Raw genomic sequence first — 18,515 nt, forward strand, 5'->3', positions numbered from 1 at the left:
AGCATGTAAGGAAGCCATTCAGCTGAAGGGGCCTAATTTTTGGTAGAGTTATTCAATTAACCCCTTTATTTCTGTAGACCAGTGTCTTTCCCCCTCAAGTTTCTTCCTTATTAAAAATACTTTTTATTCAATCTTGGGGTATGGGCTCCACTGGCCCGCTGACATTTATTGCCTATCCCTAATTGCCTTTGTTGGTGGTGAACTGCCTTCCTGAACCAATGTAGTTCATGCAATGTAGGGACACCCGCACTACTGTTGGGAAAGTAGTTCCAGGATTGTTGACTCAGCGACTGTAAAGGAGCCTCGATATCTTTTCAAGTCAGGGTGGTGTGTCGCCTACAGGGGAACTCGCTGATGGTGGTGTTCACAAGTATCTGTTGACCATGTGCTCCTACGTTTGAGTGCTGGTTTTGAACCTGCTACCATCACCTTTTCAGGCAGTACAGATTATGACAACTTGCTGTGTATATGATTTGGAGATGCCAGTGTTGGACTAGGGTGTACAAAGTTAAAAATCACACAACACCAGGTTATAGTCCAAGTGGTTTAATGAGAAGCACTAGCTTTCGGAGACCTGCTCCTTCATCAGGCAGTTGTCAGGTGGAATCCTGATGAAGGGTTTTGCCCAAAACATCGATCTTCCTGCTCCTTGGATGCTGCCTGACCTGCTGTGCTTTTCCAGCACCACTCTAATCTTGACTCTAATCTCCAGCATCTGCAGTACCCACTTCCACCCTTAAAGATCAGCAAGGCCACCTTTGTGTGGTACCACAGGAGATGGCAGATGTGTAAATGAGTATTTTTCATCAGTCTTTACTGTGGAGAAGGATATGAAAGGTAAAGAATGTGGGGAAATATATAGCGATATCTTGAAAATGTCCATATTACAGAGGAGGAGGTGATGGATGTCTTAAACCCATAAAGGTGGATAAATCTCCAGGACCTGATCAAGTGAACCCTAGAAACCTATGGGAAGCCAGGCTAGTGATTGCTGGGCCCTTTGCTGAGATAGTTGTATCATCGATAGTCACAGGTGAGGTGCCAGAAGACTGGAGGTTGGCTAACATGGTACCATTATTTAAGAAAGGTGGTAAGAAAATGTCAGGGAACTATAAACCAGTGAGCTTGACATCGGTGATAGGCAGGTTGTTGAAGGAAATTCTGAGAGATAGGATTTACATGTATTCGGAAAGGCAAAGACGAATTTGGGATCGTCAACATAGCTTTGTGTGTGGGAAATCATGTCCCATTAACTTGATGGAGTATTTGAAGAAGTAATGAAGAGGATTGATGATGGCAGAGTGGTGGACGTGTTCTAAATGGACTTCAGTAAGGTGTTCAACAAGGTTCTTCATGATAGACTGGCTCGCAAATTAGATGACAGGGAATACAGGGAGAACTAGCTATTTGGATAAAGAACTGGCTCGAAGATAGAAGGCAGATGGTATTAGTAGAGGGTTACTTTTCAGACTGGAGGCCTGTGACCAGTGGTGTGCCACAAGGAGCGGTGCTGGGTCCACTGCCTTTTTCACTTATGGAAATGAATTGGATGGAAACATAGGAAGTATGGTTAGAGAGTTTGCAGATGACACCAAAATTGTTGGTGTAGTGGACAATGAAGAAGGTTACCTCAGCGTACAACAGGATCTTGATTAGATGGGCCAATGGGTTGAGGAGTGACAGATGGAGTTTAATTTGATAAATGTGAGGGGCTGCATTTTGGAAAAATAAATCAGGGCAGGTATTATGCACTTAATGGTAAAGCCCTGAGTATAGTTGCTGAACAAAGAGACCTTGGAGTCCAGGTTCATGAAAGTGGGGTCGCAGGTAGATGGGATAGTGAAGAAGATTTGATATGCTTGCCTTTATTGGTCAGTGCATTGAGTATAGGAGTTGGGAGGTCATGTTGCTACTGTACAGGACATTGGTTAAGCTACTATTTAAATTCTATGTGCAATTCTGGTCACCCTGCTATAGGAAGAATGTTGTGACACTTGTAAGGGTTCAGAAAAGATTTACAAGAATGTTGCCAGGGTTGGAGGGTTTGAGCTATAGGGAGAGGCTGAATAAACTGGGGCTATTTTCTGTGCAGCATCGGAAGCTGAGAGGTGACCTTATAGAGGTTTATAAAATCATAAGGGGCATGGATAGGGTAAATAGACAAGGTCTTTTCCCTGGAGTGGGTGTGTCCAAAACTAGAGGCCATACGTTTAGGGTGAGAGGTGAAAGATATAAAATGGATTTAAGAGGCAGCTTTTCAAGCAGAGGGTGGTGCGTGTATAGAATGCTGCCAGAGGAGATGGTGGAGGCTGGTACAATTACAACAGTTAAAAAGCATTTGGATGGGTATATGGATAGGAAGGGTTTGGAGGGATATGGGCCAAATGCTGGCAAATAGGAACAAAATTTATTTAGATTACCTGGTCGGCATGGGTGAGTTGGACTGAAAGATCTGTTTCCGTGCTGTACATCTCTATGACTCTCTGAGTCTTTTAGGTGTGAGAGAAAAAGAGAAAGAAAAAAAATAAGAAGCATCACAAAATTAAAATTTGGCATTTGAGAATATATTAAAACAACTTGAAACTTGTAGGACTGTGACTATGTGCTTATAATTATTTATTTTCTAAAGAAAAGAAAAATTGGCAGTCAGTGGCAATCACCAGTTCTGAAAGTCACTAGTGCTGATCACCGAACTCAAGTCTTCTGCAGTGTGTTTAAGGGGAATTTAATTAGCAGCAACTATATCAAACTCAGAGGGAGGTTATGCATAACTTGGAAAGCTAACATCAGAGCAATGCAAATTGACCAAGAACTTCTGCTATTCCTCAATTTAAGGAGCATCTACTTCTCGCTACAACTCGCTGGCCAATTTGCACTTTAATCATGATAAGTATCCTGCTTCCCCAGGAAAGTCTGACCCCCAATGGCATCTTTACTATCCTTAAGAGATTCGAAAATCTTTTACAGTCAAATTAATTACTTTTGAAATGCAGTCATTACTATTGCAAAGACAGCCAATTTATACACAAAGTTCCACAAACAGTATGTCGGACAAATGACAGGTTCATCTATTTTGATGCAGCTCATTGAGGTAGAATATTGATCACATTACTATCATCATAAAATCCTTTACATTGTCTCAACTAGGGAGGTTAGCTATTAGCTCAATTATCCAAAGACCAAATTGCTGCCAATACGGTGTTCCCTCCATACTGCATATACAGAAGTGTTAGTCTAGATTATACCTATAAATCTAGGAGCACACAGTAAGAGTGCTTCAATGAAATTAGTCAATGAAAAATGTAACCATTTGTTGGAACCACTGATTGTGAAAATATAACCGCTGAGTTTTCACATTCTAATTTTAAAATCCAAATTTTTAAAAATAAATCCCATGGAAGCAATTGAGGTGGTGATAGATGGCAGGCAGGAATGGGTTTGGAGATTATGGAAGGAGACATTTACTAAAATGGTCATAAACTCTGAGATACAAAATTGAGTGACAGGTAGAGCATGATATTAGTGGAGATATACAAACTGGTAACAATTGCTTTAAATTCAGTTTTTAACTCTGAGTTGTTAGCTATTTTAACAATTCCAAAAACTTAATTTGTTTCTAACTTTATTCTTTTGTTCACAGGTGTGCCAATGTCTACTTTTTGTTTCTTGCTCTTTTGAATTGGATCCCTGTTGTCGAAGCATTCCGGAAGGATCTCACGATGATCCCATTAGTTATAGTTCTGGGCTTGGTCGCAATTAAAGATGCTATTGAAGACTATCGACGATATAGATTTGACAGAGCAATCAACCATTTACTAACAGATGTGTTGGACAGGTATTTTTCCTTAATTATGGCAGAATTTGGCTATCACAGTGCTATTCAAACTCAAATTATTTTCAAGAACTTATCAATTGTTAACTAGGAAATTCATTATTTCAACTGAACGAGTTATCAGTAGAAAATACAAAATTGTTTACAACTTTATTATAGGAGTGTGCTTTTTTATGGTGCCTTTAATGTAAGAAAGCATCTCAAGGATGTATTACAAAGCAAACTTTTGACACTGAGCAACATTAGGTGACGTTAGTGAAGATGGTTATAAAGATTAATTGAAGAGGTAGGTTTTAAGGAGCATCTTAAAAGTGGGAAGAGAGAGCTGGAGCAGCTTGAGGAGGGACCGTATAAATGCAAGACTTGTCTTTTTGTTCCTCCATCAACATAACACCAGCATGTCAACCTGCGAAATACGATTTATGCACTGGCATGGGATTTAAACACTCAGACCCCCTAGAAAAGAGGAGGAAAATGCTTCCACTTGAAACGAGCTGACTTCTGTTACATGAAGTTACTGATGGGTAGGAACTGAGATACATGACACCAATTCTCCGAGGGCTGAGCTCCAAACTTCAAGTTCAATTTCGTGAAGTAACCCCTTAGAGGTTTACTTGAATCCAAAAGTTAACTGATGAGTCTGGTCATCAATATGTTTCACCAGACAGCAAGGAGCAACAATGCAAGTAAAAAAAAATGCAATACTCCCATTCCTCCTCATGTTGATTATCCCTAAACAACAGAAACCGAACTGCTATAGAAAATAGGCATATGCTCACACTAATCAGAAACATCAAATTATATCAAGATAGCCTGCACCTCTGTTTCTCTTTATGCAGACCATCAAACAGAAGAATATAAGTTAGTCTTTAGTAATTCAATTTTATTTTTTAATCCAGAATATTACGAATGCCTTACGAATATCCTTGTTTCTGGGCCTGTGGTTATTTGTGTGTTATTTGAAGACAGAAAGGTATAGTGGAATAAAGGCAGGTCATGCTGAGCAGTAATATTCTGTACCCACACAACAATGCAGCAAAAGGCTGGGTATGTTGGGCACGCAAATAAATGCTTTGAAAGTGACAAGTCAGGTAGACTGTACATTCTGCTGTTTTTTTAAAGTGATGTGTATATCAGACTGTAACAGCACCCAATTGTTCTTAAAAAGACCAATCAATCCAGGTTGAATAGAGAAACTTAGACTTCAACCTGTTCAGTTTCCTACAGAAATGACCAATATCCTGTAAGAGTCATAGATGTTCTTACTTCACTTCAATGAGTTTGAATGATCAAACATATTAATTAGAGACATCTGACTGTTTCAAACTTGGTTGCAGTTTTAAAACAAATGTGAAAAGCTGCTTTTGTACCCCCCAATGGAATCTTGAAAATAATATCCGTAACCTCACCGTTCTGCAAAGATTTCAACAGAGAAAAGCTACACAGATAATCCATCTCTTGCTGTGTGAACCAGCTAAACAGATCCAATCTCCTAATATTGGAAGGTCATTATTGCCTTTGAGAGGATTAAGAGGTAATCAATAGCTATGAAATCCGCTTGGCTGGAATATACTTTATCAGGAAATATTAAGGCATTGTGTTTCTTTTCTTTGGAGAAAGGAGATTCAAGGTAATTATGCTGGAATTCCAAAGCTGGGATTTCACAGCCTCCCTATTCCAAACTATATAGTTGGAAGAATAAATGGGCATTGCACAAAACATGCACAACATAGTCCATCACAGCAGCGAGGTGGAGGTTGACTGTTTTGTTATTATCTTAGTATATTGTATTATTTTCTTACGATTAAAGTTGAACAAGATCAAAAGAAGTTCTGTAATATCTCAACCTGAACACCCACCTTTGTGCTAGGAACTGTCAAAGAATTTAAGACTGTACAAAATAGAAACAGATGTGGAACTTCCTGTCCCTCAAGCCTGCTCCTCCAATCAATAGGATCGTGGCTGATCCGACATTTCTCATGTTCATTTTCCTGCACTTTTCCCCATGACCCTCGATTCCCTTACTGATCAAGAATCTACCTCAGCCTTAAATTTACACAGTGACAGGGTGGCAGTGGCTCAGTGGTTAGCACTGCTGCCTCACAGCACCAGGGTCCCAGGTTCGATTCCAGCCTCGGGTGACTGTCTGCATGGAGTTTGCACATTCTCCCGTGTCTGTGTGGGTTTCCTCTGGGTGCTCAGGTTTCCTCCCACAGTCCAAAGATGTGCAGGTCAGGTGAATTGGCCATGCTAAATTGCCCACAGGGTTAGGTGCATTAGTCAGAGGGAGATGGGTCCGGGTGGGTTACTCTTCGGCGGGTCACTGTGGACTGGTTGGGCTGAAGGGCCTGTTTCCACTTAAATCCAGGACCAGCCTAGTGAACCTCCTGTGCACCCCCTCCAGTGCCTGTTCATCCTTCCTCAAGTATGGTAAGTTAAGTTTGCCTTGTTGTGTTCGGATTTGAAAATACACTTTAGCAGGATTAATCCAGCCTTTGGAGTACTAGTCCAATAGCATAACCTGTAGGGAACACTGTAGGGAATCTAATCTAATCTAATCTCACTGTACTCCTACAGATCTCTGTGGCAAAGACCTGAAACCCTAGGAAAGAAGAAATTCCTTCTCAACTCGGTCTTAAATTGGCATCCCTTAATTCTGAGATTATGGCTTCCAGTCCTGGATTCTCCTGTGAAGGGAAACACCCTCTCACTTAACAATCCAAATGTTTCAATGAAGTCACCTCTGATTCTTCTAAATTCCAACAAGTGCAGTCCCAACCTGTTTAATCGTTGCTTATAAGACAATCCCTCCATACCAGGGATAGTCCTGCCCACTTCTTCTTCAAGTCCCAGAAGTTCAAACAGAGTATCTTTAGAAAGACCTCCCTGCCCGTGCAGGGGCATTTATTCCTATGCTTCTTACTTTTATGATAAGTAAGTGGGGAATATTTATCCATAATTGCTCATTTTTAACATGAAGCCATTATTTCTGGAGCTCAAAATTACAAATCTGTCTGCTCACCATGACTGCTTACCTGAAAATGGTTGCTGCAGTCTGTCAGATGGCTAAGGATCTTTATCCACTGAATCAAACAAACCACAAACCCATTGCTCAGCCCTGTAGTGGGATCAGAATGAGGTCAGTCAGGTGGATATCATAGAATTTGAGTTCCCTGATTGGGGTTGTTAACCTTGTCTAATCAGGGAGCCCTGGATGACAGATTTAAACAGGAGTATCAGATGTTCTGTTTCCTCTAGAAGCTCACTCTGAGCTAGCTGGGCCCGTGTCAGACTAATTCACAGTAGTGTAGTGGTTATGCTATTGGACTAGTACTCCAAAGGCTGGATTAATCCTGCTGAAGTGTATTTTCAAATCCGAACACAACAAGGTGAACTTAACTTTCCATACTTGAGGAAGGATGAAGAGGCACTGGAGGGGGTGCACAGGAGGTTCACTAGGCTGGTTCTGGATTTAAAATGGTTGGCTTATAGAGACAGATTAAGTAAACTGGGATTATACTCATTGGAATTTAGAAGAATAAGGGGTGATCTCATAGAAATATATAAAATTATCAAGGGAATAGATAAGATAGAAGCAGGTGTAACAAGCACTCGGGGGCATAGCCTCAAAATAAGGGGGAGCAGATTTAGGACTGAGTTGAGAAGGAACTGCCTCACCCAAAGGGTTGTGAATCTCTGGAATTCCCTGCCCAGTGTAGTAGTTGAGGCTACCTCATTGAATACTATGAAGGCAAAGATAGATAGACTTTTGAACAGTAAAATAATTAAACGTGAGCAGAGTCCATGAAAAGATCAACTTTGACTTTATTAAATGGTGGAGCAGACTCAATGGGCCAGATGGCCTACTCCTGCTCCTCGTTCTTATAATTATGTTCTTATGTGTCAGGCACTATGCACATATAAATAAAGGGTGAGTTAGTGATGGAATACCAGCCTCCGTGGAGATGCCCCATACTGGTGGGGAAAATATATTCAGATCTTGCTCCAGCTCCTCTTCTGTTTATACTCCCTATTACCTACCACCCATTCTGCTCAGCTCACCTACTGCTGGAATCCTCTTCCACATCTTTCTTAACTCCTCTCCTGCTCTGATGCTGCTATGCTTTTGCCAGCACAACTCTTTGTTCACTCTGACTCTCCAGCATCTGCAGTTCTCACTATACCCTCATTCCAAGAGCTTTCAATTCATGATATTCATAACCAGCTTCCTATCTCGCACCCTCTGTAAACATGAGATCATGCAGAAGCTGTGTTCTAAATTATCACAAGTCTTGTTCATGCACCAATCCTGTCAGCTTAGAGTTAAGCAAGTCACAAATTTAAGATTCCTATTTCTGTTTTCTATTCCTTCCATGGTTTTCTCCTCCTTATTTATATAATGTCTCACAGACACCCAACCCACTAAAGGACCTTTATTCCTTCACTTTTGACTCCTCGCTTATTTGAAATACTTGACCATCCACTTGGTCATGTGTTCTGCTGTCGAAATTTTAAGCTCTGGAATTCCTGCCCACTTTAATCTCTCTTTCTCTTCCTTTAAGGTAATCTTTAAAACATTCTTTAATTCTGTTTGATCATTCTCCTTTGAAGAACTTGTGACATTTTACGAAATCAAAGTTGTGATTCTCTCTATTCATTCATGGGCTGTGGGTATTGCTGGCCAGCGTTCATTGCCCCAAGAACAAAAGAAAATTTGCAGCCCAGGAACAGGCCCTTTTGCCCTCCAAGCCTGTGCCGATCCAAATCCACTGTCTATATCATTCCTAGTTTCCCTTGAGAAGGTGGTGGTCAGCTGTCTTTTTGAACCACTACATTCCATGTAGTGTAGGTTGACCCACAATGCACTTAGAGAGGGAATACTAGGACTTTGACCCAGAGACAGTGAAAGAATAGCAATATATTTCCAAGTCAGGATGGTGAGTGGCTTGGAGGGGAAGTACAGGCCATGGTGTTCCCATGTATCTGCTGCCCTGTCCTTCGAAACGGAAACGGTCATGGATCTGGAGGGTGCTGTCTAAGAGCTTTGGTGAATTATCTTGTTATAATACACACTGCTGCTGCTGAACATCAGTGGAGGAGGCGGTGAATGATTGTACATGTGATGTCAATCAAGCAGCTGCTTTGTCCTGGATAGTGTGACACTTCTTGCGTGCTGCTGGAGCCACACTCATCCAGGCAAGTGGGGTGTGTTCTATCACATTCCTGACTTGTGCCTTTGTAAATGGATGTCAGGCTTTGGGGAGTCAGGAGGTGCAGTATTCCTAGCCTCTGAACTGCTCATATAGCCACTGTGTTTATGTAGTAAGTCCAGCTGAGTTTCTGGTCAATGTTAACCCCCAGGCTGTTGAGAGCAGAGGAGTGAGAGATGGTAACACCATTAAATATCAAGGGACAGTGGTTAAATTGTCTCTTATTGGAGATGATAATTGCCTGGCATTTGTGTGGCATGAATGCTACTTGCCACTTGTCAGCCTAAGCCTGGATATTGTCCTAATTCTGTTGCATTTGAACACAGATTGCTTTGGTATTTGAGATGCTACAACTGATGCTGAATATTGTTTAAACTTTGCTGAACATCTCCACTTCTGGCATTTATGATAGAGGGAGGTTTACTGAAGCAGCAGAAGATGGTTCAGCCTAGGACACTACTCTGAGGGACTCCAGCAGAGATGTCCTGGAGATGACTGACTGCCAACAACCATTTTCCTTTGTGCCAGGTATGACTCCAAGTAGTGGAGAGTTTGCTCCCTTATTCCCAGTGATTCCAGTTCTGCAAGGGCTCCTTGATGCCACATTCAGTGAAATACAGCCTTGATACACCCTCACCTCTGAAATTCAACTCTTGTCCATGTTTGAACCAAGGCTGTAATGAGGTCAGGAGCTGAATGGCCCTGGTAGAACCCAAACTGAGCAGGTTACTGGTGAGCAGGTGCTGCTTTATACCACTGTTGATGACACATTCCATCACTTTACTGATGATGAAGAGCAGACTGATGGGGTAGTAATTAGTTGAGTTTCCACATTGTCAGGTGGAGACCAGTGTTGTAACTGTACTGGAAGAGCCTGGCTAGGGTAGCAGCAAGGTCTGGAGTGCAAGTATTATTGCCAGAATGTTGTCAGGGCCAATAGCTTTTGCAGACTCTCGCCATTTCTTGATATCGTGTGTAGCGAATCAAGTTGGCTGCTGAATGGTATCTATGATGCTGGGGACCACTGGACGAGGTTGAGTTGGATCATCCACTCGGCACCTCTGGCTGAAGATTGCTGCAAATGCTTCAGCCTTATCTTGTGCGCTAATGTAAATATAATTTGTCAGTGTCACTGCTCCCAATTGCCTAATTCTCATTCACATGTCTGCATCCCAGACTAGGGATTTATCAATATCATCTTTCTGATTCCTGGGCTTCTGCTTGTATTTCATAGTCTTTGTATTCGGACTATCCCCCACAATCTTGCTCAAAATCAGGTGGGATTCAGCCAGGCCCAACTTAGAAATATCCGATTTGATCTTCATGAAACTGGTAACGAGGAGTGAAAGCCAGGCTGTTGGATACTTGCCTTCCCAATCAACTCACTAACTGTTGTAGGAGCAGAATTCAGCTATTCAGCCTGTCAGATCTCCTCTGCCATTCAAAGTGGTAATGGCTGATACAATCATTGGCAACACCCTTTTTGCCTTTTTGCCATACCCTTGATTCCTCTTACTGATTAGAAATCTGTCTTGAATATACTTCATATCCCAGACACTACAGACTTCTGTGTTAAGGATTCCACAGATTCATTATCCTCCAAAAGAAGAAATTCTTCCTCATCTCTGCTTTAATTGTGCAATGTCTTGTTCTGAGATTATGCCCTCTCTGGTCCGAGACTTTCTCACAGTGTTGTTTCAAGAAGGTCACCTTATGATCCTGGGATTCCCCACTGGCAGAATGGGCCTTGAAACACGGTGTAAATTTGGGTAAGGTTTACTGCTGACAAACATATAAATTAGGAGCAGGAGTTGGCCACTTTTTTATATGTTTTATTCATTCATAGGATGAGGGCATCGCTGGCTAGTCCAGCAGTTATCACCTATCCCTAATGGCCCAGAGGGCAGTTAAGAGTCAACCACATTTGCTGTGATTCTGGAGTCACATGTAGGCCAGACCAGGAAAGGAAAGCAGTTTCCTCCCCTAAAGGATATTAGTGAACCAAATGGGTATTTCCGACAATTTGCATTGATTCATGGTCATATATTGAATTCAAATTCCAGTCAGAGGGAAATGGGTCTGGGTGGGTTACTCTTCGGAGGGTCGGTGTGGACTGGTTGGGCTGAAGGGCCTGTTTCCACACTGGAGAGAATCTAATCTAATCTAATCTGCCATGGCAGGATTCGAACCCAGGTCCCCAGAACATTGGGCTTGTTGGGCCGAAGGGCCTGTTTCCATATCGTAGGGAATCTAATCTAATCTAATTACCTGGGTTTCTGGATTAACTGTCCAGCGATAATATCATTTGGCCATCGTCTCCCCTTGACTGTCCCCCCACAACCCCAATTCAATAAGACCATAGCTAATCTGATCACTTCACATTCCCACTTATCTCTAATAACTTTTTGCTCTCTTGATTATCAAGGACCTCTCTGCCTTAAAGATATTCAAACACTGTGCTTCCACCTCCTTTTGACAAAGACAATTCCAAAGCCTCAAGACTCTTTGTAAGAAAAGACTTCTCACCTTTGTCTTAGATTTCCAACCTCTTGTCTTCAAACAGTGAGCTTTAGTTCTAAATTCTACCACAGGCGGGTGCTGGCAGGTGGGACTAGATTGGGTTGGGATATCTGGTCAGCATGGACGGGTTGGGCCGAAGGGTCTGTTTCCATGCTGTACATCTATATGACTCTATGGGTCTACAAGAGGAAACCTCCTTTCCACACATGCTCTCTCAAAACTCCTCAGGATCTTCGATCATGTCAATAGGTTATGTCTTCTATCACTTGCAGAAGATTTTTTGTCTTTTTAGTTCAATTCCACTCTTTTAATACCATGTGTGTTCTCCAATTGCAACACTGCCAGAATTTACCCTAGAAATAGGAGTGAGTTCCCCTATATGTCTGTAATTCTATTATATAAATGGGCCACTCCTGTTTCTTGTATCTTTAACTGAATAAATGAGTACAGTTTGAAAATATGCAGCTTATTTTTTTTAAAAACTGTATAGGAATTGCATTGAGAGAGCATTATATGTATATTAAATGGCCCTTCAGGCAATGAAATACAATATTGTCACAGCAGGATCGGAGAGTCTGGTAGATGTACTCACGAAGGGGCAAGCTCATGTCCTGACCTCCTGCTTATACACTCTGATTCCCTGTCTCCCACTTATATCTTCGATGCCTAATGCTGAATTCTTTCAGTAACCTCATCACGTTGTCCAATTCTGCTCTCACTTCAACCTATTTTCTCAAGTAACGATTCATTGAAAATGAATGGGGAGCTCACAATACATTTCCCACTCCAGGATTCGAAGAGGCAGCTGCGCTATTAATGAGGCCGAAAACCTCTCAACATGAGGAAATCAGCAGGCCAGTCAACCTCCCTCAGGCTTCCCTCTCTCCACCAGATGTTTCTGGACACCATCAATGTGTTATGTTGGTGAGCAATGTTCATAAGAGAGATTATTAAAACTGCAGCTCAAATATCCAGTGTATCAGGAAACATGTATGCACATTTGTAGATATTATTATATGTTGAGGACATCTTGTCCAGCCTCAACCTAAGACAAGTAGATGCTACACAATTCCCATGCAGACGTGAGAAGTAAATACCATCTTTGAAAACTGTACTCATTAATTGCTTCAGGATATAACTATAGGTCATTTCGCCTCTTGACACTGATTCCCCCTCAATGTAGCTTACTCTATAAAGACTGTGCTTCAGGGTTGACCAGTTCTCATGTTTTCTTTATTTACACTTATTGCGTGTATTGCTCTTCTGTGCAATACAAGTGTTTAAAAAAACTTGCCACTTTGATGCCCTTATCACGTTTTCAGGGTACCCCCAAAGAGTTTCACAAGCCAATCAGGTCATATTGTAGAATTGTAAGTTGTGTAATATAGTAAAGCCTCACTGTTTGTGGAGGTTACATTCTTGGGGAAACTCACAAATAGCAAATATACAAAAGGAATGTCTATTTTATACTGGGAGTCTATTGGATAGGTTCCAACTGTTTACAAATTTGATGCCAACAATATATAGTACTAGAGAAAAAAAAACACTATATACTATGTTTTTAATACTTTTAAGGTGCCCAACTGGAATAATTGATGAATAACAGAAGAATTCTTTCAGACTTGGCACACTTAACCTTATTATAACAGTCTCCAGCAGGATGTGTTTATCTTAACAACAATGAACACACACATGCCAACAATTTCATAAGTAACATCGCATTGATAGAAAGGATACAGATAGTGCCCTCTCTAGTGCAGGAAATATAGTGCAGGAAATCATGGACACTTCCCATTTTTTCGCGAATCATATAGGCAATTTTTCTATTTTTTGACATTTTCTGCAGATTGTCTTTCTCTCTGCAAATCAAGAGTAAATCAACTCTGTACACACAGTGGGCAAAATGTGTTACATAGGGCTCAGATATTCTGAGTGACAGGGTGTGTGGTGCCAAGTCAATAGGGTGTCAGGTGGATAAGGGTTGAGCAGGACAGGTTGGTAGGAGCTGAGAGTAACTGTTAGCTCTAAGGGAAGGGACAGGCTGGTGAACGTGGGGTTGGAAGTTGGGTCTAGCAAAGCCTCAATTTGGGTGTGGAGTCAAGGAGGGGAATGGGTCTGATCTAGGTGAGAGATGGGGTCAGGTGTTATGGAGGTTTAGTTGGGATTAATCAGTTTTGTAGATACACAACGTGAGTAGATTTTAATCCTCTAATATTTCCTGGGTAAGCAGTGAGCTAACTGAGTCGGAACCTTTTGAATCTCCAACTTGAATAAATTCTTTCAATGCGTTACAGATGCAGGGACATCATCCATCGCAAAATTCTGGGCTATTCCCACAGGGTCAGTTGTTGATATGTTCTCAAGGGTTTTTTGGGGTCATGTATTCCAGGTTTCTACTATCTTCCGTGAGAAGTGTTTCCTGATTTTGCCCCTGAATGGTCTAGCTGCAAGTTTAAAGTTATTCCACCTTGTTCTGACCTCTTCTACCATGATTCAGGGTTTCCTAAGGTCCCAACGTACAACTCCAGTCTACCATGCAGAACTGACACTCTGACCATTGGAATATCTAGATAAATGTTTTACATGAGGAGGCAAGTCACCAATGGCAGAGATGCAAATATCAGGACTTTACTAAATAAGGAACCTGGAAATCAATGAATGTACCTGTAGCTTATCTCTTCATGAATCAAACTATTGAAATTGTCAGAGTCAAGAGTGTGGTGCTGGAAAAGCACAGCAGGTCAGACAGCATCCAAGGAGCAGAGGAATCAACTTTTCAGGCAAAAGCCCTTCATCCTTATGGAAATTATCAGTTAATCCACTTTTAGTGGCAATCATTGAGAAATAAATGGTGCATAAAACTCTTGAGAGAAGTTCTCTGCTCTCCTTCAACATAGGCCAAAAAAGATGGGGATTTCTGCAACCATTTTTAAGGACGTTTGTGACCTTGACTTAACATCACTTCCAAGGGTTCTCCTCAGCATTTAAGTAAAGCATCAATTTAGAATGAAATACTGAAGTTCCTGGAAATGAAGTGAGTTTTATGCAGAATAACTGTCTGATTTCGATGTGAGTTCCAGCATTAAGATTAAGGTTAATGCGAATTCCACCAAATTATCATCATTCAGTGTTGCTCTCTGCAATACTCTGAAACATAGGAACATTGAAACAGGAGTAGGTCATTCAATCCCCAAGGCCAATTCACCACTCCATTGGATAACGACTGATTCCCATTTAAAGTCCATCGATCTATCATGGCTCCCTAATCCACTATTACCCTTATCTAATAAAACTATGTCAGACTGAGATAAAAGACATAAAGTATTAGAAATAAGTCAAATGGTATCTGTGAAGAGGGGGGAGAGAAAGAGAGAGAGAGAGAGAGAGAGAGAGACAGAGTTAATACTATGCATTGAAGAAGCCCTGGGCTCACAATGTCAACTCTGTTTGCTCTCTCCGCAGATGTTGCCAGACCTACTGAGTTTCTCTGCCATATTCCATTGTTTTAGATTTCCAGCATCCTCAGTATTATGGTTAAACTCGACCAATCTCAGTTTTGCAAATATCTGCTGATTTTTTCTCAACAGCTTTGTGGGGGAGAGTATTTCAAATTTCACTGCCTTCTGTAGGATGTGTTTCCAGATGTTACTCCTGAATGGTCTTGCTCTAATTTTAAGGTTATGCCCCTTGTTCTGACCTCTTCTACCAGATGACATTGTTTCTCACTCCCTACCAAATCCTTTAATCAACTTAAATGCCTTAATTAGAGCATTCCTTAATCTTCTGTACTCAAGGTAATACAATCCCAGTCTATGCAAAATTATAGCAATTAAAATATCCTCTGAGCAGTCCATTCAATTTAACATCACCCTTTCAATAGCCAAATTGTAACACAGAACATATCATGTAGATGGTGGAATGGGTGAGGTGACAAAAGGGAGACGTAACATTGACAGGTCAGTCGTATAAAATTGGACTTGTGTGGAATAGAATATATCAGGGTGCGAATTTAAGTCTGATGATCTTGTTTAGGAGAATTCAATAAAGTACTCACTGCCCCACTGTTCTTAGTCATAGAGTCATAGAGATGTACAGCATGGAAACAGACCCTTTGGTCCAACTCACCCATGCTGACCAGATATCCCAACCCAATCTAGTTCTACATGCCAGCACCCAGCCCATGTCCCTCCAAACCCTTCCTATTCATATACCCATCCAGATGCCTTTTAAATGTTGCAATTGTCTAGCCTCCACCATTTCCTCTGGCAGCTCATTCCATATATATACCACCCTCTGTGTGAAAAAGTTGCCCCTTAAGATTCTTTTATATCTTTCCCCTCTCACTCGAATTCTATGCACTCTGGTTCTGGACTTCCCCATCCCAGGGAAAAGCTTTTATCTGTTTCCCCTATCCATGCCCCTCATGATTTTATAAACCTCAATATGGTCACCCCCTCAGCCTCTGACGGTCCAGGGAAAACAGCCCCAGCCTGTTCAGCCTCTCCCTTTAGCTCAAATCCTCCAACCTCGGCAACATCCTTGTAAATCTTTTCTGAAACCTTTCAAGTTTCACAACATCTTTCTGATAGGAGGTAGACCAGAATTGCATGCAATATCCCAACAGTCTTCTTCCAACTATCTCAAACACTCAAAATCTAGAAGGAAAAGGAAGGCTTAAGAATCTTTTTGAAATAGTTGGCCAACATAAATGGAACATAAATTGTCAATTTTATTCTAAATCATTCTGCCTGAGATTTTCTATTCATGTATTGTTTTGTTAGTATTTGAATACAGAGCAGTAACTTAGCTTGTGTAAGTCAGCTAAATATTTTCCATCATGGGGACTGGAGTTTCCAATAGTAAACAGTTTACTTACTGGATCTGAACCATGCCAATTCACTGCTTTAGAGAATTCAAAATAAACACAGGTTACAGTTTGGAAGAGTTACTGTTTGCAACTGCTTACTGGTCACAATAATAGAAAAACAGAACCTGTTTTAACGAAAACACAAAACGTGTCAATGTTGATATTCAGTGGCAGATGTGTGTACACATACAAGAAATGCAGAAGGTTAGCAAGGCATTGGCAAGGCAAAATAACTTTATTACAAGGTATTGGAGTAGAAGAATATACAATTAGATAGGAAGGGCTCTTGCAGTACGGTGGTAGTGTCCCTACCTGTGAGCTAGAAGGCCCAGATCAGGACCCACCTTCTCCAGAGGTGAGTCACAACATATTTGAACAGGTTTATGAGAAATGTTCACAACTGGCAGCCATGAGATGGATGTTATAGTCATGTTGACAGATTTGAAATCCATTGGGGTCTCATCTAACAGCTTTGAATCCTGCTGACTGCAGCTATGAATTTCTCTGATTTAGAGGGCATTGAGGTGCAGTTTTAATGTCCTAACTCTAGGCCTGGTTGCATCCCATTCAGCTCTAGCACTTTATCAAATTTAAACACAAATGGACTTTCCAATACCTCCTCTTTATAGAGTCACAGAGTCATGGAGATGTGCAGCCCAGAATAGACTCTTTCATCCAACTCATCCATGCTGACCAGATATCCTAAATGAATCTAGTCCCATTTGCCAGCACTTGGCCTTCCTTCCCTTCCTATTCATAAACCCATCCAGATGCCTTTTAAATGTTGTAATTGTACCAGCCTCCACACCTTCCTCTGGTAGCTCATTCCATACATATAACATCCTCTACATGAAAAGGTTGCCCCTTAGGTTCCTTTTAACTCTTTCCCCTCTCATCTTAAACCTATGACCTCTAGTTCTGGACTCCCCGGGGAAAAGACCTTGTCTATTTACCCTATCCATTTCCCCCATGATTTTATAAACTTCTATAAGGTCACCCCTCAGCCAACGACCCTCCAGGGAAAATAGTCCCAACCTATTCAGCCTCTCCCTATAACTCAACCCCTCCAACCCTGGTAACATCCTTATAAAATGTTATCTGAACCCTTTCAAGCTTCTCAACATTTTTTCTGATCGCAGGGAGTTAGCCCATCCAAAATCTCAACTATCTCCACTTTCACAAAGACTTTGGCAGCACGTTTTTCCTTGATAATGACAGATCCAACCCGTTCATTAAGTTATCTCAGTCGCTATATCTGTTTCCATGTAAAAATCATCCTCTTTGATCTCAAATCAAACATATACCTCCTTTCACAACCCTTCCATATTTTATATTCACGCAAAAGGTTTTGGGGTCCCATTTTTGTTAACTCCCAGTCTCTTCTCATATTCTCTCTTTGCTTCTTTTTACCATTTGCATTTCCCTCTGAGCTTCTTTTCTTCAGTTAGCTGCTTTTTTGTGTTATCAACCTGGCTTTTGTACCCGCGTGGAATATTCTGTTCCCACTGGTGTCGAGCTCAGAGGTGGGAAAGGCATTTAATTTGGTGGGATGGTGGAATGCCTGAACACCACCAAATGTTCCCTTTCTGCCAGAATGAAGCTGTGAATGATCATTCTCGCCCAGCTCATGGTCACTAAAGTGCCTCAGCACACATCACTGTATTGACCCAGCTGCAAATGGGCATGTGGCCACACAGTGTACTGTACATGGCGGCTGACATCATACGAACAGCTTATCACCCCCTCTTCACTCGATCAGTGTCTTATCAAAAACTGGATATTGGAAAGGGGTAGCTTTAGCCACTACCCCAGCCTTGCTACCGACATCCATGTACCCTTCCCTTCCCTTCCAAATGCACCCACACCATAAAACAGAAGCCCTGTCCACATTACTTAGCTGTCCTCTGGGTCACTCTGCCACCTTGAGGCTCTGGAGCCTATCCTTCCAGCAGTAGCCATGGCCCCTGCAGTAGCGCTATTGAGCCTAGAAGCTGCTGGCATCTGATTGGTGGGCAACTCTCGGCTGGAGTGACTTTCACCCCTGGGGTCTTGACTCTGGGAGAAGGCCAGGATGCAGCCTCATATG

At 41.6% G+C, this 18,515-nt stretch overlaps 1 protein-coding gene across 1 annotated transcript in view; it reads left to right on the plus strand.

Moving 5' to 3' along the window:
- Positions 1-18,515, plus strand: part of atp10a (ATPase phospholipid transporting 10A) — a 348,664-nt gene that overhangs the window by 133,755 nt on the left and 196,394 nt on the right. Inside the window, exon 3 of the mRNA XM_072577000.1 lies at positions 3,641-3,835. Coding sequence (XP_072433101.1) covers positions 3,641-3,835 — 195 coding nt within the window. The remainder of the gene's footprint in view (positions 1-3,640; positions 3,836-18,515) is intronic.

The sequence above is a fragment of the Chiloscyllium punctatum genome, chromosome 9 (genome assembly GCF_047496795.1).
Source record: "Chiloscyllium punctatum isolate Juve2018m chromosome 9, sChiPun1.3, whole genome shotgun sequence".
NCBI lineage: Eukaryota > Metazoa > Chordata > Chondrichthyes > Orectolobiformes > Hemiscylliidae > Chiloscyllium > Chiloscyllium punctatum.